The sequence below is a fragment of the Falco peregrinus genome, chromosome 5 (assembly GCF_023634155.1).
Source record: "Falco peregrinus isolate bFalPer1 chromosome 5, bFalPer1.pri, whole genome shotgun sequence".
Classification (NCBI taxonomy): Eukaryota; Metazoa; Chordata; class Aves; order Falconiformes; family Falconidae; genus Falco; species Falco peregrinus.
The window spans coordinates 75,801,259-75,821,816 of NC_073725.1; the positions used below are offsets into that span (position 1 = coordinate 75,801,259).

Genomic DNA, 20,558 nt, shown 5'->3' on the forward strand with positions numbered 1-20,558 from the left:
CACCTTCCCCCCGTGCTGTGGCAGTGGGGAACCACCCCTCCAGGGCTCGGGGCGGGGGGGTGGAGGTGTCAGGTTTGAAAGGAACCACACGGCAGCCGGTGCTTCCACCCAGTGACACTTTATTGCAGGAGAAGGCACCCAGCCCCATCCCGCGGGGCCTGCGCTCCAGGGCCGGCCGCCACCGGCTGCCCCCTTCCTCGGCTTGGAGGGTGAGCGGCCCCCGGGACCCTCACCCCCCCCCTCCCCGGGACCCTCACCCCCCCCTCCCCGGGACCCTCAGCGCCCCCCGGGCGGCCGGGGCAGGGCCGGGCCCCTCAGTCCCGCCATCGGTGCCCGCACTGCGCGTTGCAGCACTTGTAGAAGGTGGTCATGGGCTCGTCGGCCGAGCGCGTCTGGATCTGCATGAAGTAGGCGCGGGGGTGCTCGCACTTGGGGCACGGCTCTGCGGGGCGAAGCACCGTCAGCCCCGGCCCGAACCCCCCGCGCCCCCCGGCCCGGCCCGGCCCGGCCCTACCTGCGGTGGAGTCCACGTTCTCCCAGGCCGCGGCGCCGCCCAGCACGTCATCCACCTCCTTCAGCCGCGGGTACTTTCTGCTCGTCACCTGCGGGAGGGCTCGGTCAGGCCGGGGAGGCCGCGCTCGGTCAGGGGGGGCCGGGAAGGGCTCGCTCGGACCGGGGAGGGGGAGGCCGGTCGGTCAGGGGAGGGCCCGGTCGGTCGGGGAGGGCTCGGCCAGGGGAGGCCGCGCTCGGCCGGTCAGGCCGGGGAGGGTTCGGCCAGGACGGGGAAGCCGCCCCCGCCCAGGAGGCCCCGGCCGCCCGCGCCCGCCCCCCGCTGCCCCGGCACCTTCCGCGTAACGTTGCGCACGTAGGGGCAGGTGGTGCAGGCGAAGCGGTGGCAGCGGGGCCCCTCCTCGGCCACCAGCACGTTGCCGCAGGCCGGGCAGAAGAGCAGCATGGCCGGTCCCGCGGCGGCGGCCGCCCCTTCCCCTTCCGGCGGGGCGATGGCGGCGGAGCCCGAGGAGGAGCTGGCGCACGCCGAGGTGCTGGAGCTCTTCCAGGCGGCGCTGGCGCGGCTGGTGCAGGACCCGCTGCTCTGCGACCTCCCGCCGCAGGTGGGGCCGGGGCCGCCGGGGGCCGGGCGGGGGGCGGCGGGGGGCGGCGGGCTCAGGCCCCCCTGGCTCGCCGGCCACGGCCTTGCCGCCCGCAGGTGACGGCGGAGGAGATCGGCTCGCAGGTGGCGCTGGAATACGGGCAGGCCATGACCGTGCGCGTCTGCAAGGCGGACGGCGAGACCATGCGTGAGACGCGGGGCCGGGGGGGGCTCGGGGGGGGGCGGCGGGCCCGGCGCGGCGCTGACAGGGCGTCCCTGTGCCCCCGCTCTCCCCCAGCCGTGGTGGTGGTGCAGAACGCCTCGGTGCTGGAGCTGAAGAAGGCGCTGCGGAGGCACGTCCAGCTGCGGCAGGCGCGGCAGGGGGGCGTCCAGCACCTCAGCTGGTGAGCGGCTCCCGGGGGGCTCTGCCTGCCCGCTCCCCCCGCCGGCAGCACTCCCCGGTGGCCGGCGGGTCCTCCTGCCGCTCCCCCTGAGCCTTCTTCCCCTAGGAAGTACATATGGAGGACGTACCACTTAACCTACGGCGGAGAGAAACTGGCAGACGACAGGAAGAAGCTGAGAGAGTGAGTGCGCGACTGGGGGCTGGAGGGGGCCCGCTGGGGTCCGCACAGCATCTGCGCGGGCTGGGGCTTCTGCACTGGCCGAGGGAGGCCCTGCCCGGGGCACTGACTGGAGGATGGGACAGGCCCTGCCCTGGCAGAGAGGCCACCAGCAGCGCAGGAGGGTTCCTCAGCCCCAGCCGTCCTGTGCTGGGCACGCTCACCCCATCCCATCGAGGCCCACGGACACGCGTCCTCTTGGCCACCTGCAGAATAGGCTGCGCTTGCTCAGCCTGTACCCGAGGTGTCCTGCAGGGACAAGATAAGTGAGAAAAGGCGTTGAGCGTGAGGGGTGTGGAACGCAGAGATGGCCAGGGATGGTGTCACACACGTGAAGCACATCCATGCATCTCCAGGGAAGGTGGGAGCACTTGGGGAGCAGCTACTTGGCAGAGGATGGGGTTAGGAACCGTTATGTGGTGGAGGGGATCCTCTGGGAGTCATCTAGTCCGACCCTCTGCACAAGCAGGGTCAGCCAGAGCCGGTTGCTGAGGGCTGTGTCCAGCTGGGTTTTGAGCGTCTCCGAGACCGGAGGCTGCACAACCGTTCTAGGGAAGCCTCTTCTGCTGCTCGGTCACCCTCACGGAGGGCCTGGAGCAGCTGAGGTACAGAGGTAGGAAGGAGGATGGAAGAACACTGAGCAAAGAGCAAAGAGTAAGTGTGTTGGGCTCTGGACCTGCTCAGCCACCTGTCAGACAATCCAGTAGCACCACTGACAGATGACGCCCATGTTTCCGTGCCCATTCTCGGGGCAGGGAGGCAGGAGATGCTTCTGAGCACTCTGGCTGTTGCATACAGCCATGCTGGGTATGCCAGCCTGTGTGCAGGCCAGCAAGAAAAGGTTTGTGGGAAGTATTAAAAATTTAGCAAGACAGCCCGAATCAACGCTGTCCTTGAAAGACTGCGCCACGAGTGATAGATGTTGCATTAAGGGGGTGTTGCAGTTAAAAAGGCAGTTGATCAGGTGCTGGCAGCATGTCCTACGTAGGCAAGTAAGAATTTTGCCTTGTCCTGCCTTAGAGCACAGCACAGGGTGGTAGGAGTCCATCTCCCCTTGCAAAGGAGGAGGCTGTAGGATTTCAAAGGTTTCAGTTCCTGGGAAACGCGTATAACAGCGTAAGTCTCTCTTCAGGTACGGCATCAGAAACCGGGATGAGGTCAGCTTCATAAAGAAGCTTCGAAAGTAACCTGTCAGGTAAGCCCTGAACACCCATTAAGTGCTACCAATTCTTCCTCCTCCCCAGACCTTAGTGTTCAGGCTTATAGCAGCTGGTGTTGCTGCTCCCCGCTGCGTAGCGCGCATTTCTGAACGCTGGGTGCTAACTAATCCCGAGGACAGAGGTCTTTGTGCTACAGGCCATTGCCATCACCCAGGTCACTTGGGTCCGTCTGCGTGCCTCAGACTGTCATACCCCACCCCACTCCTAGTGCTCCTGCACCACTCCGAGCACCTGCAGCTAACAGAAAGGTCCCACGGGTGCACTTACGTCAGTGCAAGAAACACAGCCTGGTTTTGCTGTTCCACAGTGGGTGGATGTTGAGCTATTTCTCTCAGTTACTGCAGGCTGTAAGGATTTAGGAAAAGGGGACCTCAGCTTACATATCCTGTAGGTTTTGACTCCCAGTTTCTCCATTTTCCAGTTTATAGAAACTTGTGTTCAATGGATTCATTGTTCGCAGAAGACAGGCCACACCACTAGACAACTTTTAGTCATGATATTTCTGTGCAGCTGATGCATTTAAGAACACTTCCAGCACAGGAAGCACTAGTACCGTGTATAGTTACCTGTTTGTAACCTGTGTTGACATAATTCTGGTATTATATTGCTATTTTTAGAAAGTCGTAAACATAAACACAAGATGTGGCCAAGTACTCTCAAGCTTAAATTTAAAATTATGTCTGCTTCCCCTCCACACCCGAGAACACAATTGCAGTGGCTGGAGAGCAGTGGTGGTAGCAGCTTTTCCATACTTGGGTTTTTGTTTTGGCTCCAGCTAGCTGGGTTAGAAACTGTTGCTTTGAACAGTAACTTTTTTCCCCCCTCTTTCTTTCAACATTGCAACACGCAGGGTAAGGAGATGGGTGCTGGAACACAGGCCGGCGGCCCCCTGGTGTCAGTGACCAGCAGTCCCCAACGGCACTGGCTGATCCCCCTGGGCTTTCTAAGCAGGGTGGGCTGGTGCTGAGAGCCCGGCCTGCAGGAACTGTTGTCACTGCCAAATTATTTTCTTTAACAGAGAGAGCAGAAAATCCAGCCCTACCAAGACCAGACTGTGGATTCAGCACTTTCCTGGTGGAAGAGGTTGTACCATTTCAAAGAGAAACGCACTCCAGCTGAATGGACATTCTCACGTGTTTTTTGCAGTTGCTGTTTGAAACATCCGCCTCTGAGCTGTGTGTGGAATGCCCTTTCAGTGATTAAAGAGAACCTCTTGTTTTCTGAGGCTTTCAAGGCCCTTATTTCCAGGTACAAATCTGTGTCTGACTGTTTTGGGTGCTAGAAAAGTATTGATTCTACCGGTATGTGAAACAGCACAGGGGAGATAAAGTAACAAACGTAGGCACACACTATGCAGAACAATTAACAGTAGCTAAAACGCTACCTTACCATTTAATCACCACCTTAGCAGTAGTAAACAACTCTGGTTAAAAATGTAGTATTGAAACTAGTGTAATAAAAATAATGGCAGCAGAAAAGGTTCAATACAATTGAACAAGGCACAAACGTTCTGTATTCAGAGTCTTCTGGGATAAGGCAAAACATGCCAAGTGCTAAGGAGACAGTTTAAATTAACCACGGGCAAGGTTAGAAGTGTCATTGGATTAGAGGCTTTGTCCACATGGAACTGGCACAGCAAACGCAAAGACAGTCCATCTCCAGTGCCTGCTCGAGAAGCCAGTCTTTGCCTTTCAGTGGAGCTGTGCGTCCAGGTCGTATTTCTCGCAGAATTTGTCTGTGAATGGTATACAAGTAAGGAACTCGCACCACTCGCACTTGATGGGGTAGAAATAGAACAGAATAACAAGTCCTGAGAAGAGTGCGATGAAGATGAGCTGGAAAACTATAATTTGGCATCGCTTCCTATATAAATCAAACTTCCCAAAGCTAATGTAGGGCAGGAAGGCAAAGGAGAGGAAGAATCCGCTGATAAATCCTGAAATGTGAGCAAAATTATCAATCCAAGGCAGGAGGCCAAAGGCAAAAAGAAAGAGCACCACAGCCAGCAGCTTGAAGAAAGCCCTCCATGGGCGTGCCAGGATTTGCCAACTCTGGAAGAGCTCCACAAAGAGACAGGCCAGAATCCCAAACTGGGATCCTGCAGGGCCAACCTGCAGAAGAAGAGCATTACAGGTAATGTCAGACACATGCCACCTGCCTGGCCTCTGCAGCCAGCTCCAGGCGTTGCAGTCGCGTGTTACTCAACTCATCGTTCAGTGTTTCTGAGGGAAAAAGATGCCGCAGCCTGCAACTTCATCCTTACAATGGGGTTCCTAGAGTAAAGGGGCCTGGTTTGATTTAGGATCAAGGTAGGCGTGAGGCCAGCAAGCACCAGAAGAGACTTTATATTTAAGGAGGACAGATCTGGTTTTAGTCACCAGAGGGGAGAAGCCTTTGAAGGCAGTCTGGCTCCCCCCACGCGCCGTGTGCTTTTCCTTATTGAAGGACCTGGAAGACAGTCCTCCAGGTCCTGCCATGCAGCCTTCTGAAGTGGAGCTGGACAGTCACATCCGACTTACCCAGCTGTGGCATGTGGACGGGGCCAGTCCTGTCAGGCTGTGGGGAAGGTGAGCTCTGTTCTTTGCCCCTCTCCCGCCCACCACTCACATGCAGAGGGTCTCTGGCACCAGCTGCAGCTCTCAATTCCCACCCTGCCAGGGGCCTCTCTTACCCGTGGCCGGACAAACCCCCCACTCATTACAGGAGGCAGCCTTCTTACTGCAGCCAGACCGGGCCGCTCAGTTGGAAAGCCCAGGGTACGCGGGGGGGTGTTACTGCTCAGCAGCTAGGTGATGGTGTGGTGCCATCTTCTAGCTACAAATCGGCACAAGGCACATGCTGCAGAGATGAGCCCAGCTCTGGCGTCTCTGCCTCTGCCAGAGAGGCACAGGGATACAGAGAAGGCTTGTGTTTGGGGCAAGTTACCAGGACCCTAGTCTGCAGGAGACCCACCTCTGCTCTGTAGGGTAGAAATATTGCACTGGCAAGGTTCCCAGTGATGCCACTGAGAAGGTAGATGATAGAGATGCGATGCCATCCTGCCAGCTTCTCTAGGTCCCGCAGGATCGTCATTTGGAAACAGACCGAAACCAGACAGTGCAGGATCCTGCCAAGTTGAGAGTACAGGAGCTGAAGCAGCAGCCCCTGAAGTCACCACTGTGCTTGTGTTCTTCGCTGAGCCTTGCTGAGAGCTCCTGGTCTGGCCTCACCCATGCCTCTAATATCCCTCTCAGAAAGTGGTAAACTTCAGCAAGAACATCAGCTCAGCACCCCCGTATCCTCCAGGGAAGGGACAGCCAGAACAGGCCTCACCACAGTCCCAGGGTTCAGGGTTCCCCCACCCAGCCAGTGGAAGTCGTACACCTGTGCTCACCCAGCATGGAGGAAAAGCGAGAGCCAGAGGCGGTAGAACTGGTCAGGGACTTCTGGATTTAGGAAAGGAAGGAGTCCACAGACATCATCCATGCAGTGCACCTAGGGCAGAAGTGGGGTGGTGAGGTGCAGCAGCCAGCACGGCCCTTTACCGAGGCCAGGGCAGACTGCCATCGGCTCTGGAAGAGGGGCTCTCCTGCCTCGCCTGTGCTCTATCAAGTCCCAACTCGTTTCCAACACCAAGTTACACGTGACCCCACCCATTCCCTCTGGCAGCTTTATGCCCTCACTCTTCACCCCAACACACCACAACTGAGACATCCACACTTGCTCACCAGTGGAGCAGGAAGGTTGCATTCCCCACTGCTTCCACAGTGGCCCCGTGCTGGGCTTTCACAGCTGCCAGCACAAGCCCTGAACTGGCCTCCAAAGAGGGACAGACGCAGCCAGCTCTGCTACTACAGTTGGGATCAGCAACTTCCCCCGGGCTCAGGGTGGGACAGGACACAAGACTCCTACCTACACTGCAGCACAGCTGCCCCCAGATCTTGCCAAGCTGCTAAGAGGAACAGGAGGGAGAAGGGCAGCCACACAACCCCCCGCTGCGCACTCACCTGAGAGCAGAGTGTCGCCTCCTCATGGAAATAGCCCCGCATAAACTCACAATACTCCCGGGAGGTTATTTCACACCTGGAGGAAGCACAAGTAATCAAAATTAGGAACAAGTCACACGTGGAAGGTGCAACAGGCCATCCTGTGCACTCCCGGGCCACCCACCCGCCCCGTCCCATCCCAAGTCTGCCTCTGAGAACCGCTACCTTCAGCTGCCCCTGAAGTGCTGTAGCGTCTCTGCAACAGATGCACGAACACGTTCCCATCAGCGCCACTCTCCATACACCCCTCTTGCCTCTCTCCCACAGGCAAGCTTGTGTCACCTCCACAGACTAACACCCTGCACACAGGGGTTCCAAACCAGGTGCTAAAGCTGAGCTGTTAACAGCTGAGGAAGAGCCACCAAGCTTGGGGAAGCTGCCTCTCTGGGCTTGGGGAGCTCTTGCGCCTCTGCAGCTGAGTGGAAAGGGGGGGCTAGGCCAAGAGCATCCTGGTCAGGACTTTCAGGGACAGAGAAACTCCTTGGGGCAGCACTGATTTTTCTCCCTAGCAGGCAAAGCCAGGCCCAAGCACTAGGTAACTACTCGAGCTGAGGAGCAACGTGAGGAAGAACAGCATCTTCCTCCTTGGCAAACACAGAGCAGGTGGTTTCCTGACATCTCCTTGAGCGCCCAGAGACTCCAGGCTGGGGCTAATGTAGCCTGCCAGGACCAAGCTGGCCATTCCCAGGGAAAAGCGCAGAACTCCCAGCAGAAGTATTTAACCCCTTGGGATCTGAGTCCCTCCAAACTGCAGGACCAGTTGAGCAAGATACCCTGCCGCACCGAAGACTCAGGCTGGCTGTTATCTCCTGCTCATCCCAGAGTCCTGCTCCGTCTGGGAGACCTGTCATGGCTCCCTGTCCAACTCCGCTTCCCAGCAGGGCTCTGGGCTGCATGTGGGAAGGACAAGGAGGACAAATGGCTGTGTCAACAACCTGAAAAGGCCTCCCCATGTCTCACCCCAATACCCAGCCCCTCTCCACACAGGTAAAAATTCATTACCTTCCTTTGGTCCCAATGCAGCAGGGCCGGCCCGTAATCACACAGTCCATGTGAAGGTGGTTGGTGTAATTCCCAGCACTGTTTTTTGTGCAGATCTGCAAAACAACAACAGGCTGCAAGTCAGACAGCCGTGGCTCTGCCTGCTGCCTGGGTAAAGTCGAAACAGCCCCCTGGGAAGCAACCAGTCTCACAGACATGGGCCTCCCAAGGTCTCCCTCTGACAGCAGAAAGGTGCTTGCTGCCTGAGCCTCCACCAACACCTCTCTGACAAGGAATGAGAACAGCGCCGAGGCCGAGTCGGTCTCCATCATGCTGTTTACCCTGGCAGGGCCCAGGGCTTTAGTTGGCACAGGGCAACTTTTGTCGGTGGAGGGTGTTGAGCCTTGGCTAGACAAAGCTATAGCTGCCCTGATCTGCTACTTGTCACAATAAGCAGGTGCCGGCGCCAGAGGTTCTGCCCTTCCACCATACACAGCTGTGGCTCTGCACAATGAGATGCCAATGCCATATTCCAGCTGCCCGTACAGGCTCTGTGCCACGGGCAATGCTCACCGGCCATTTGGTGATGTCATCTGGCCACTCATGCGGCTCCATCGAGGCTGGCTGCTCACACACCCTGCAGCAACAGAATGCAGAGAGCAGCCTGAGAAACAGCTTTCCCCAGCACCGGGCAGGACCCCCCAGGGAGCCATCACGCTGTCCCTGCCCCCAGGCTGTGACCCTACAGCTCTCCTCTGTCCCTGGCAAGGGGCTGATGACAGGCTACGCCAGATCAGCCAAGGCTGTGCTGATCAAAGCCACAACCTCCTTCAGCGAGCACAGATCACCTTCAGCATGAAGGCAGCGGCTAAAGAGCACACAGCTGCCCAGCAACTCACTGGCTCCCTTCCAGGTGGGCACAACCCCAAAGGTGGGCATTCAGCGGGTCTCAGCTCTACATCAGCCCATGGTGACTGAGGGCAAGGGTGTGCCATGGCACCCAGCAGCTGGCAGGGCTCTGGGGCAGAGGTGTGCTGGGAACGTGACTGCTGTACCCCAAGAAGGGAGCTTGTTCAGGGAGCAGGTGAGGAGGAAGAGGAGAGGGATGAGGAAGCTCACAATAGGCCACTGTGCAGGTGGGCAGCCAACAACAGTGGAGACTACAGGCAAGCAGAAATATGATCAGAGCTCTGCCTAAGCCTCCTCCACAGCCACGGGGGCAGGCAGGGACTTCACTGCCCCCATGTCTCTTGGTCTGCAAAGCAGCCACTGTCCCACCCAGCAATCAGCCGGCCTGGCACTCCACATCTCTCTGACTCTGCTGTCACAGCAGCCCTGACCCCTCCAGGATGGCAGCTGGGCTAGGCAGGACCTACCTGGGGTCCTGATGACAAACAGACCCAAACTGTCTCTTGCTTCCTGCCAGCATTGGTGTGCTGGGGTGATGGGGCCACTTCACCCACACAGCCAGCGTGGACTGCAGGAGAAAGGAGAGGTGTCACCATGAAGCCCAGGGTGGGAGAAGCAGAACAGAAGTGGCCCTGAGCCTGCAGGGACAGCACAAAAGGGGCCACCGCACTCACCGAGCACTCCTCCTCCGAGGTCTGCACGCAGCCTGACTTGTCATTCCGCACGCAGCAAGCCGAGTGCTTCTCCTTCTCCCGCTTGGCACTGATGAAGCTGTGCACTTGCTGGTCCTGCCTCATGCATGGTGAGAACTTGGCCCCTAGGTGGATCAGCGCCTCCTGGCAGAGATGGAAACACTCAGCTCAGCCAAGGGGCAGGCAATGATGGCCTGGGGCTGAGCAGGCTGGGGGAACTGCAAGGGATACCCCTGTCAAGGCTCCACAGAGCATGGACAAGTCCTGCATGACGAAGCCCAACACACATCAGGCATACTTCCAATACTTGCTTTGAAGAAGGTAAGCCCAGAACAAAAGTTCAGGAATTTCCTTGCCTACAGCTCCAGAAAGGCCAGCACTGTGGCCAGGAAACAAAACTCTTGGGGCATAACAGCCTTTCCCAGCGGGAAGAGCATCAAGAAAGCTGTCACACACTACACAACTCTCTAACCCCATGCTTGGCTTCGTAAGCACAGGGTGCAAAGCAGAAGTGACAAGGTCCATCCCAGCCCCTTCTGCAGGGTGGTTGGGGCTGGGCACACGGCTGCACCCTGCCAGTGAGGGCAGGGCCCCATGGGGGGTCCAACCAATACCAGCTGCCTGCACCAAGCTCCAGGCAGCAGAGGGCTCCAGTCCTCCGAGTGGCACGGCTGCAGCACAGGGTTCCCCATCAGCCCACCAGCAGTCCCAGCCAACAGCACTCACTGAGCTGGGGCCAATCCAGAAGTTTTCCTGCTGAACGTATTTGACGTTTTCATAAACCCCTCTGTTTCGCAAGACCTGCAAGGAGGGAAAGCAAGAGCCCCATGAGATCGTGTCCACAGGGTCAGCAGGGCAAGCAGCAGCGGCTGGTGAAAACAGCACCTAGGACGAACAGAAATCCCCATAGCTGGTGACTGGGCACACCATCCTCTCAAACTGGTCTTTTGCAGGATCACAGGTAAACCCCCATCAAGGCGCGGGCATCTTCATCTTAAGATTTCATTTAAAATGTCTATCGCCAGCTACTTCAACTTTCAAGAAATCCCAGGGCCTGGAGACCTGGGAGTGGCTTGACAGCCTGCAAAAAGCTTCACACAGGTCTGAAGTATAAGCAGCACCTGCCGGCAGCATAGGCCCAGGTGCTGGTGACAGCGCTCTGAAGCCCGTCAGACACATAGGTGAGAAGCTCCCCAGGGCAGCCCCTGCATGAAGCTGGGATATGGCTGCAGAAACATGTTCTCCAGAGACCTTTAACATGCAGAAAGGCTACAAACAGCTTCAAGATCAGCTCTCAGACACATCAGTTTTGCAGAAGCAAAATCCTGCAGCTATTGTGAAAACTCAACTCAGGTTTGAAATATTTCCCTGCCATGAACATCCTCCTGGTCTCCACCAGGAGGGGAACCAGTTGTTTGAAAGGGCTCCCAGCACAGACACAAGCAGAGCCTGCAAAGCATCCACCATGCTTTGTGCCGGATAGAGTTTGATGTCAAGAACAATGCGGCTGCAGGAGGGACAGAAGGCAGAAAGGCAGCATTGAGGACTCGCAAAGATGCTGCAGGCAGCCCCCCAAGGCTGGACACCCAGTGTCCAGCCATCAAGGCCCTCAGGCAAGTAGCCAGTATGCTGAAGACTAGGACACAAATGCCAGCAACCAAAGGCTGAGACACAATCACACTCGAGGCAAGTCAGGGGGATTTACTTACTGAATCAACCGTTTCATGTTGTGAGAACCCCACAGGGGCAATGCCGTAGATGCACACAGCAAGGATGGTGATGAGCGAATGCACAAAGGTGACCCAGTAAGTGAAGAAGGGCCTGGATGGAGGGAAAGGGAAAAGATGAGAGACGGAAACCCAGGCATATTACATCTACTCACAGAACGCAGGAGAAAAGCTGATTTTTTCTCCAAGAACCTTGGCAGAATCTAGGGTACAGGGCCAGGATGACCTAGAGATTGGGTCAAGATGGGAGGCAATGACCTAAGGTCTTGCTGGCAGACAGATCCTGTTTACTCTGACTCCTTCATTGCACTGGGCAAGCCACACTTTCCCAAGAAAACATCCATGAGAACACAAAAGGCTGAGGCCAAAATGTGCTGTGTGTCTGAAATAATGACTTTAGGGGAATGATCAGAGGCAGGGATACCTGAGCCTTCCTGTTCATCACAGGACAGTGGTGGTGGTGTAGAGATCTGCAATTCCTCCAGGTAGCAGAGATACAGAAACCCAAAGCAACGTGAGGAGCAGGATGAGCTCCCAGTGCATGGTGACAGGCTGCTGTCTGCCACAGTTCGCACTGTACTTCAGGGATAACGACTGGGGGCGGCTTAGCAGCAGGATTCACTCAATGACCTCGAGGCAGTGACCTGAGCTGCCAAGCGGCAACAGCAATCACTCACTCGGTAGTTTTGTTGCTGTCCCTTCTATGACTGCAGCTCTCACCTGTGATCATCCATGTCTTCAATCTGCCGCTTGACATAGCTGTCGATGCGCTTGCGGTATGTACGGTTCGTCAGCTTCCCCACCATACCCAGGCCATACGGCCTCTTCTCCTTGGCGAAGAGCTTCCTCACAGGGACCGCAATGCGCTGGCCACGCTTCTGTGGGCTGACACTCACCACCTCCTGCCGCAAGCGGACCTTGGGTTGTGCCAGAGCCCCATCCTTTTGTTTCCTCCAGCCTCGCTCCAGTGGGCTGAAATAAAAAGCAGGACAGCAATGGTTTCCTTCTGCATGGCACAGCAACAGGGACCAGATGTCCCCTGGTCTTTGGTGGCAGCAGGCCCTCTCTCTGTCTCACCACAGCTGGGCTTAGCAGCAGCTGATGGCAGACAAGTGGAAGCTGTATTTCAAAGGGTTAAGCACCACCAGTTGATGAAAGTGCAGGACTACATGCAGGAGGTGGCACAAGGTGCCAAGCTAAGCCCCACTGATGAGGAGCTCTCAAGGCTTTAAAAAAAATGTTTCAGCAGCAGACTGAAATGCCAGGCACATCTAAAGCCTCATGCACATCTACTTCCTCCTTTACTTCATTCCTTCTACTCTACTCTCTACTAAGAAATGGAAGTGTAGTCTAGCCCAGCAGTGGAAATCCCCACCCTTAAAGCATGTCACTCTCATCTGACTGGCAAGTCAAACCCCCATGCCCACCAAATCACACAGAGGAGAAAAGCAGGAATACAAGCAGCTTCCCAGACAGAGAAAGTGACACTGTCACATGCTGCAAGCTGTGACAGTTATCTCTCACAATCTGTCTTCCATTCCTCCCTTTATTTGCACCAATGCATGCATTTTTGGGGAGAACAACAAAACCAGGCTTCAACACCACAATAAAAATCCCAAGCATCACTGTCTAAAGGAAGGCTTTTTTTACCGAAGTAAGAGTATGTGGTGAACATTGCACAAGCTACTGCTGAACAACAGCACATGCTTTGTAAGTCTCCATCATATTCAGATGGTTTTGTATTTCTTTGCTCTTAAACAGCAGTCTGGAGGTGAGGACTGCAGCATTCAGACCCTAAGCAAAAAGAAAAAACCCTACCTACCATTTCACCCTTGCTCACTGCCTAGCACATGTCCCTCACATGTGCTCTAGTCTAGTTTACCCCCTCTGGCTTCCTAAATGATCGCTCCTGCACAAAGGCAATGGTTGTCAGAAGCGGTCAGAGAATTAACTTTTTCCTGAAAGATCACCAGAGCATCTTGGAAAGATCATGACAGCTCTGAAATATGGACAAGCAACAGAATGAGGGAGAATCTGAACCTCTTTAACCAAATACACTGCTGTGAAACTTCAGCTATTTTCAGTATTGCACCTTGCAGAAGATGCATTTTTGTAAAGCTGAAAGTCCCAGCTTCCCCTTGGGAAGTCCTTCTTCAACAGAAAGTGCAGATTCCACTGCAGCCTGCTCTTGCCCCAAGAGTTCAAGTAGTTTCTGTGTTAGGGATGTGCTGTTTCCCAGTATTTTCAGTGCTGAGCTATCAGCCTGTGCCAAAATAAACACCTGACCACCTAAAAGGACACCCGACTATGATTCTGATAACAGTTCTCTGAAGTGTGAAGGAAATCTATTTTCCTCCATAAATAAAACTATTTAAGGAGATCCAAATGGAGCCAAGAAGTCTAAAACTGTCTCAGAGGAGTGACAACAAACTCCCACCATTTGCTGCTTCCACTTATATTAAGACTGAGTCAAGTTCTTGGAAACACTTGAAGGGAAAGTGCCAACACAGCAAGATGGGCCGAGAGTAGCAGAACCACAACAAGGACCTCCCTGTCTGCTCCATGTTCACACCCAGCAGAGCTCTCTTGCCGGGGTGAGCTGCCAGCTAAGCTAGAGCTGACTCGGAAACGACACAGAGCAATTACTCAGTACCAGTTACTCAGGTGGAAAAAATCTAGGCATACAGTACAGTACCACCCACATATTTGTAGGGCTCTCACCATCAATGCCACACCTTTCTCTCATTTCAAGCGAGGAATGTAGCCCAGCTTGACACTCAGCAATGCTTCACACTGCTCCTTGGAGCAGGACAACAGTTCCTGGTGACTGTAGCAATGGCAACAGTCTTCTCGTCTTTGCTACATTCTCCATAGCCAAAGGCTGGATGCCCAGCACCCTCACAGCTGATCTAAAATGTCTTTTGTTTCCTCAAGGCACGATACAGGCTCCAAAACACACCACATGAGGCTAAAAGTTGCTGGAGAGACTGCAGAGGTGGGCTCAGAGTCATCCTTTCACATGCACAGGTAGCTGGGGCAGGAGGTCTTAAGCTGGGTTTAAAGAAACCCCATCACTGCACTGCTCTGAGCTCTGCACCAAGCACACACAGCACTCAGATCCCAGCTTCCTCCATGCAGGACATCCCACTCTGAATGGGTTGGCCACCACATGTCAGGCTTTGGCAGCTTCCAGGAAGATACTCACAGTAGCAAGTGGCTTCTTTCAAGCTCGTTTTTGTCCAAGGCACCTCCTGTGAGATCTGTCTGATCCAGAGGTTTCACCTCAGCATCTTTGATTGCAGCTTCTGATGGCGACTCGAACACTTCATCTGGATAAGTAGAGAGCTCCTCATGAAGGACTCCTTCCTGGGCAGAGAAACAGAAGTCCCATCAGAAGAAGCCAGCATCGCATTTGAGACACCAGCCCTGGCAGAAAGCAGTGCCACTCTCTGCAACACAGTCCTGCCAGACCTAGAGTCTCGCACTGCCTCTGGGGCCAGTACCATGCCACAGGTCTGCCCCTCACCCGAGCAAAGAAAGAAGTGTCAAGCTCATCTGGAAAATCCACCGTGTCCTCCTCCAGGAAACTTGCTGGGGTGAAGCTGCGCCGCTGAGCTCTCCTCAGAGTGCTGTCCTTCACAGAGCGCCCCTGTAGCCAAAGAAAGTGGCATCGAGTCACTGCCAGAAACCTGAACCCCAGGCACATGCAGGGCCACCCCAGTCAGTGCACAAAGAGCCTAAGTGCTGAGCTGGTTCACACTCGTGTACGGAGCAGAGCAGACCTGCTGATGTGCGATGCCTTCCTGGTGAGACTCACAGGTGCTACCCACGTTGCAATCCACAGTGCCCACCTTCCCTGCAGGTGAGGCTTGCAACATGCTCCTCTACCTTGTATTGTACAGTGTGACTGGCCAAACCACAGCGATGGGTGGTACTGAACACAGCAAAAAAGGTCACTGGGCCCAGGAAAGCAGACACGTGGCAGGATGAAGAGACTTGCATAGTAAGAGCCTCAGGCACTTCTGCTCTTCCATGACTTTCTGACCAGGTGCAGATGGACCGCCCAGAGGTCCAGGCAGGCTGAACTGGACCTGCTGGAATGCTCTGAGGATGCTGGCTGTGAGAATCAAAACCCCCAGGCCAATAAAGGGAAAGCAAGACCTGTACCAAAACCTAGCCATCATCCCTGCTTCTCGCAAATTCTGCCTCCTAGACATATGGCTGAAACAGAACAGGAGATGGCTTGATTTCTTCCCCTCTACCACTGCTCTTTTCCTATCCTCTCTGCTCAGCAGCTCCTTCCATCACCCTTCTCTCAGGGCAGAGCCCCATGCTGCTGCCAGACTGATCCCTGCCCTCCCACAGACAGTACCTTCACCAAAGCCGCAGCTGCTCGGAAACTCATTTTGGCAACAGACTCCCGTTTCCGCCGTCGTGGGAGGCGATTGAACCCTGAGCGCGAGCTGGTGAAAGAGCAGAGCGACGTGGCACCCGGTGTGATCGGTGTGTGCGGGATGCTGCAGCCATCATTGTCGTCAGCCATACGGAAGGCTCGGCCACGGGCCAAAGGGTCTATGATCTGCCGAGAGAAGGAGTCCATCAGTTCACTCACCCCCAAACGCCTCCCTGCCAAGCCCACCTCCCTCCAAGCAAACATCCTGAGACCATGACAGTGGCCTGGCCCCTGGGATTGCCCAAGAACCAGGCTGGATGAACCAACAAACAATTCCACAATAGTAATATGGAATAACTTGTTGCAAGCTAAGCCCTAGCTGTAAGCCTCAAACCTAGTCCTCAAACCTCTCCCCCAGACTCTTTTTTTTTTTGCTTCTTTTCTTTTTTCTTTTATTGGTATTGACTATTTTCACGCAGAACATTTCTCATGTTCACAGAGACATCAAACCTCCTTCAGCCCTTCCTGACCTCTTGGTTTAATTCATCTCCTGAGCCAGTGAGTTCTACAGAGAACATGGTGTCTGAATAGGAGTTTGAGAAATCCCTGAAAACAGCCATGCTTTTTCTCCAGCTAGTTTCCTTTCTGATACTGGGCAGCCCAGGACATAAACAGTACCCTGTTGAAGCTTAACTGTATATTTACATCTGCTTCCATTAATGAAGCTGTAACAGCTGGAAAAAGCAGGCAAGCTTCCAGGAGCTGCAAGCCCTTCTTTGGGACTCTTCAGGCCAAAGCTCTCACTTCTTCCAAACATACGAATCAACCTAATGAAAATATTGCCTTCAGCTACAAACCTTGCCTCTGTCCTTACATCATCACAGCTGTGGTTTCCATAAGACTTCTATGCTTTAACCTAATGTTTTATGAGCTTTTTTTAATCCACAGTTGCACACTCAACTGGAAGCCTTATGGGCTTACACCTACTGATACCATGTTCTGATTTAATGTAGCCTGCATAGAGCCCAACAATATTTCTGAGTCTCCTGTGACCAAAGACTAACTGCAAGGCACTTCAGCTAGTAAAAAAACAGGAAAGAGCATAAGTGAAACATGATTGAAAGATGCACACTATTCTCCTCTGCTTCAGTACATAGCCAGGCTTCAGGTCACAGACTAGCCTGCTTTGGAAGGAATCAGTTTCCCCACTTGCCCAGGTTGCAGCGGTGATCACTAATGCGCAGTAATCAACCACATCGATTACTACCTCTGAATGGAGCAAAAAGAAGAGCTGGGATATTGCGGGTTAGTTCTGCAGTGCTGGTAACTGGATGTGCTTGATTGGGTCTTGTCCCATGGGGTCACGCTTGAAGGCAGCAAGTAGGCGGCTACCAGATGCCCTTTGCAGGCACTCAAAACTACTTCTGAGGACCCATGAGCAGAGTTGCAGTACTGTTGATGCAAGAGACACTTCTCAAAGTCCCCATACATAACCAGGTTTCTATGAGGACAGAAGCTGTGCCACTGCCCGCATTCTGTTTGGGACAAGGATCCGCTAGCCAAGTGTCCTGCGTGATACCAGGCCTGTTACTGCGTACTGGGGTCCAGGATACTGGCTACTCTGTGTACAGCAGAATTTTGTCCTTGAAAAATGGGAGCAAAAAGCCCAACCTGAGAGCCCTTGGACATGCTGCAGACACCTAATCATCACCATAACCATAACATGACAAACATGGCTCTGAGTCTATCACCAAAACAGCTGAGGGATCTCAGGCACTGAGACCGGAGAGAGGCTGCTGAAGTAGGGAGTCTGCCAAGCTGTATCTGAGACTTGCAAGTGTCTGAGCATGGAGCCCAGGCATGTTCAGGCAGAACTAAACCCACAGATAGGTCACAGCTGCCAAAGTGGTAAAGACACTGTGCAGGAAACTCACAATGGCCTTGACTCTGTCCCAGGTTACTCACTTTTTGCATGCCCAGCTGGCAGGGTCCGACATAGAGCGGAGGAGGAGTCTCTGTGCTTGTTAGAGAAATATTGTCCTGACTGGGCAAGTCCATTTCCCGGATGACCTGAGGCTTCAGCTTCCCATACCGCAGGCTGCAGTGGCGGAGGCTCTTTCTTTGCCATTTCTGAGTAGCATCGCTGTCTTTGCTCACCCCAAACCAGTCCGCTGTGCCCCTGAAAGATGCCAGCATACAAGTGCAAAGAAGCATTATGTTTGCTTGTACTATGCACATGAAAAGACAAAACCCCTGGTGGTCACTTCCAGCCCACCCTGATTCAAAGACAGGCAGAACTCTTCCCCACGAGCATCTCACAGCCTGTCCTCAGCTGGTTTTAGCAACCTGACAGATGCTGGCCAGAAATGTTCAACCATCAGCAACATTCTGGCCCTTAAGACAGAAGCAGAATGACAGAGGAGATTCACCGTGTATAAAGGACAGTTTGTCCTGAGTTTTTCTAAAAAGAAAGAGATGGAACAGAAATTCAGAAATAACTTGAGGAAAGTTGGGGGTTTTTTTCCTTTAAAAACCATCTATTGAAAACACTTACCATCTTCAGGCCAGCTCTAGATCCCCATTGTGGGATAGTTTCACGGCTTTGTTGCTTCTCCCAAGAGCCACCAGAATTCACTGTTCTCTCCCAGCCTCTCCCCACACTCCCAGGATACCCCTAACTTCTCCATCTAATGCTGCAGGATTTCTATCCTCCTCAAAGGTAACATTAATGGCAAACATTTGCTGTGGTCCTGAGCGCTGCTAAAGCACAGCAGTTTTAAGCTGCTCGTTGCAGAGGTAGGAGCACAAGGCTGCAGCCACAAGGTAGGTTTGCTGCCAAGTGGCTGCTGTCACAGAAGAGCAGTGGATCAGAAGCAAAATCCCAAGGAAGATGGAGATGGATCAGGATAAGTCAGACTAACAACCTACTTCAAATGCTGCAGGACAGCTGGTACCCTAAACCTACAAAGATCATCGTAGCCCTGCCAAGCCTTTCCCACTGTGGCTGATCCTTCCTCAGAAGATGACAAGCTGTGTCAGCCTATAGCTGTCTGGCCCACGTGCTGAAACCTGAAAGTCCTTCCAAGCCAAACCCAAAAACCTGGCCTCAGACCTCCTGCTCAGGGGCAGGATTTCCAGCTGCTGAGAAGCAAGACCTCACAGATCACTAAGGGAGTATTAAAACATACACTGGAGTAAAGGCTAAGTTAAATCTAGAATTAGGTCACATGGGGAAACTGAGTCAGTGCACTGGAGACAGGAAACTAGTCCTGTGTTTTGCACCTTACCGAGCAAAAATGCCATCAATGAACAGGTGAAGGCGTCCAGCCACAATGTAAAAAGATGTGAATTTAGAACCCACAGCCTTTCCAGCTAAAGCCTCCAGATGCAAACAACCACACATTGCCCTCACCTTCCCTGTTCTCCCAGCAACCCAGAACAGACTTTTCAGCAGGCATGAGGTCACGTGGCACCACTGCTAGACCTTACCTGACCTCACTGACCCAGATGTCTCCAAATGCCTCAGCAAGTCAACAGCGGCCAGACCTCAGAGATGGGGCTACGTGCATGTCTCAGAGCACTGCTCTGCTCCCATGGACCCACACCTCAGATGCTCTTGTCAGAGCAATCTTCATCTCTGTTCAGAGCAGATGGGCCTAGGGTCAGCACCTGGCCTGACAGACCCAAACCAAGCCTATAGCACAGAGGGTAACGCTCTGGCCATGCAGATGCACAACACGCACCATAAAAGTGTTCTAATTCAGAGAGCTTCTTCATAGACCACTGTAACCAATACTCCAACACCAAGGTGACCTTGGATGACAAGCCCATACAAGGGGCCACTACTCGAAGGGCGAGGACTGTGGGTTGTTTGTGCCCATACGAGCCTGCTGATGAATGGCCCATTGGGCCAACAGCAGTGCCTCAGAGCCCTCTGAAGGTGTGCTCCCGGCTAGCCTGGAAGAACAAGCCACCACCAAGCTCTTTTGCACTGTGAGGACCACTCCTGAACTGCCAGATACCACTACTGGTCAAGGCAGCATAAAGAGCATTCTGCACTCTAATCATAGTTGAGATAGTCAAGGAGACCCAACTACAGAGTTTAGGGTACCTGGAGCACCCTGGGAACATGCTGAATGCCCCTGTTCAGGTGGGAAGCCCCATCACATCCTACAGACTCCCTGGAGCACTCTAACAAGCAACACACCAACGTCAAAGGTCAGCTCTTGCCCTTCGATCGTGTTGAGCTAACCAGCCCTGAAAGCCCAAGACCAAATGCAAAGTCACCAAAGGTGGACACAGTGCCAGAGTGGCATCTGGCCAAGTGAGGAAGGCAGGACAGGAATGGACTCCTGGGCATTAGGTCCAGACCCTGCCATGAACAAAGTCACATTGTCTGTCTGATTTAAATGTTTACTGAGCTCCAGTCTTGGGGTGGTGGTTGATGGGCCATTGTGCCCTGGACTCCTGGAGTGGCTCATCTCCTTGGTGCTAAGTAAACGAAGACCTCGACCTCAAAAAGAAGACAGTCACATTTGGATTAGAAAAAGTCACGACTTCAACAAGGAAAGAGTGAATGCTCTATTCCATTGACCCGCTTCTGAGCTCTGTCTGGACCAACATGACTAACATCTGTTCGGTGCTGCTTCCCTTCCTTCCCCTTCTGCCCCAAGGAGGCTTTGGGGCCAACATATGCATATGCCACACATTGCATTGATGCTAGCAAAGGCAGGCTGCACTGTGGCTGCCCTGGGGAGATATTCCAGCTACAGTGAACACCAGGAAGTTGACAGCTTGTTAGGAAAGGAGGGAGTGAGGCTGGTGGGTGGACAGCTTGTTAGTCCATGCTACTTACTGACAGCTGCCTACATATTTAGTAGGAGTGACAATTGTTTTTTGTT

At 54.1% G+C, this 20,558-nt stretch overlaps 3 protein-coding genes across 6 annotated transcripts in view; 1 reads left to right on the plus strand and 2 right to left on the minus strand.

The window, feature by feature from the left end:
• Nucleotides 1–102: 102 nt before the first annotated feature.
• On the minus strand, nucleotides 103–976 carry POLR3K (RNA polymerase III subunit K). Its single transcript, XM_055804501.1, has 3 exons — nucleotides 845–976; nucleotides 515–602; nucleotides 103–442 (listed from the first exon to the last, which is right to left on the minus strand). Exons 1-3 carry the CDS (start codon nucleotides 953–955, stop codon nucleotides 315–317), a joined length of 327 nt encoding a protein of 108 aa, XP_055660476.1. The 5' UTR covers nucleotides 956–976; the 3' UTR covers nucleotides 103–314.
• On the plus strand, nucleotides 954–4,151 carry SNRNP25 (small nuclear ribonucleoprotein U11/U12 subunit 25). The gene is made up of 6 exons (XM_055804500.1): nucleotides 954–1,112; nucleotides 1,208–1,298; nucleotides 1,389–1,494; nucleotides 1,600–1,674; nucleotides 2,843–2,905; nucleotides 3,949–4,151. The coding sequence occupies exons 1-5, from the start codon at nucleotides 954–956 to the stop codon at nucleotides 2,895–2,897; spliced, it is 486 nt and encodes a 161-aa protein (XP_055660475.1). The 3' UTR covers nucleotides 2,898–2,905; nucleotides 3,949–4,151.
• A 131-nt stretch (nucleotides 4,152–4,282) lies between these two features.
• Nucleotides 4,283–20,558, minus strand: part of RHBDF1 (rhomboid 5 homolog 1) — a 38,224-nt gene continuing 21,948 nt past the window's right edge. For all 4 annotated transcript variants that reach the window (XM_055804481.1, XM_055804482.1, XM_055804483.1 and 1 more), the window contains 15 exons: nucleotides 17,623–17,836; nucleotides 15,637–15,843; nucleotides 14,791–14,913; nucleotides 14,470–14,630; nucleotides 11,985–12,236; nucleotides 11,247–11,358; nucleotides 10,264–10,338; nucleotides 9,520–9,681; nucleotides 9,313–9,413; nucleotides 8,510–8,573; nucleotides 7,958–8,052; nucleotides 6,917–6,992; nucleotides 6,304–6,404; nucleotides 5,883–6,036; nucleotides 4,283–5,041 (listed from right to left, as the gene is read on the minus strand). In XM_055804481.1, coding sequence (XP_055660456.1) covers nucleotides 4,622–5,041; nucleotides 5,883–6,036; nucleotides 6,304–6,404; nucleotides 6,917–6,992; nucleotides 7,958–8,052; nucleotides 8,510–8,573; nucleotides 9,313–9,413; nucleotides 9,520–9,681; nucleotides 10,264–10,338; nucleotides 11,247–11,358; nucleotides 11,985–12,236; nucleotides 14,470–14,630; nucleotides 14,791–14,913; nucleotides 15,637–15,843; nucleotides 17,623–17,836 — 2,317 coding nt within the window. In that variant the 3' untranslated portion in view covers nucleotides 4,283–4,621. The remainder of the gene's footprint in view (nucleotides 5,042–5,882; nucleotides 6,037–6,303; nucleotides 6,405–6,916; nucleotides 6,993–7,957; nucleotides 8,053–8,509; nucleotides 8,574–9,312; nucleotides 9,414–9,519; nucleotides 9,682–10,263; nucleotides 10,339–11,246; nucleotides 11,359–11,984; nucleotides 12,237–14,469; nucleotides 14,631–14,790; nucleotides 14,914–15,636; nucleotides 15,844–17,622; nucleotides 17,837–20,558) is intronic.

Excerpts from the sequence above, each read along its gene's own strand:
- POLR3K (XM_055804501.1), bottom strand. The coding sequence starts at position 955 with ATGCTGCTCTTCTGCCCGGCCTGCGGCAACGTGCTGGTGGCCGAGGAG. Across the intron at positions 603-844 it reads TGCGCAACGTTACGCGGAAG|GTGACGAGCAGAAAGTACCC; the intron begins GTGCCGGGGCAG and ends GCCCTCCCGCAG. Across the intron at positions 443-514 it reads GAACGTGGACTCCACCGCAG|AGCCGTGCCCCAAGTGCGAG; the intron begins GTAGGGCCGGGC and ends TTCGCCCCGCAG.
- SNRNP25 (XM_055804500.1), top strand. The coding sequence starts at position 954 with ATGGCCGGTCCCGCGGCGGCGGCCGCCCCTTCCCCTTCCGGCGGGGCG. Across the intron at positions 1,495-1,599 it reads GGCGTCCAGCACCTCAGCTG|GAAGTACATATGGAGGACGT; the intron begins GTGAGCGGCTCC and ends TTCTTCCCCTAG. Across the intron at positions 1,675-2,842 it reads GACAGGAAGAAGCTGAGAGA|GTACGGCATCAGAAACCGGG; the intron begins GTGAGTGCGCGA and ends GTCTCTCTTCAG.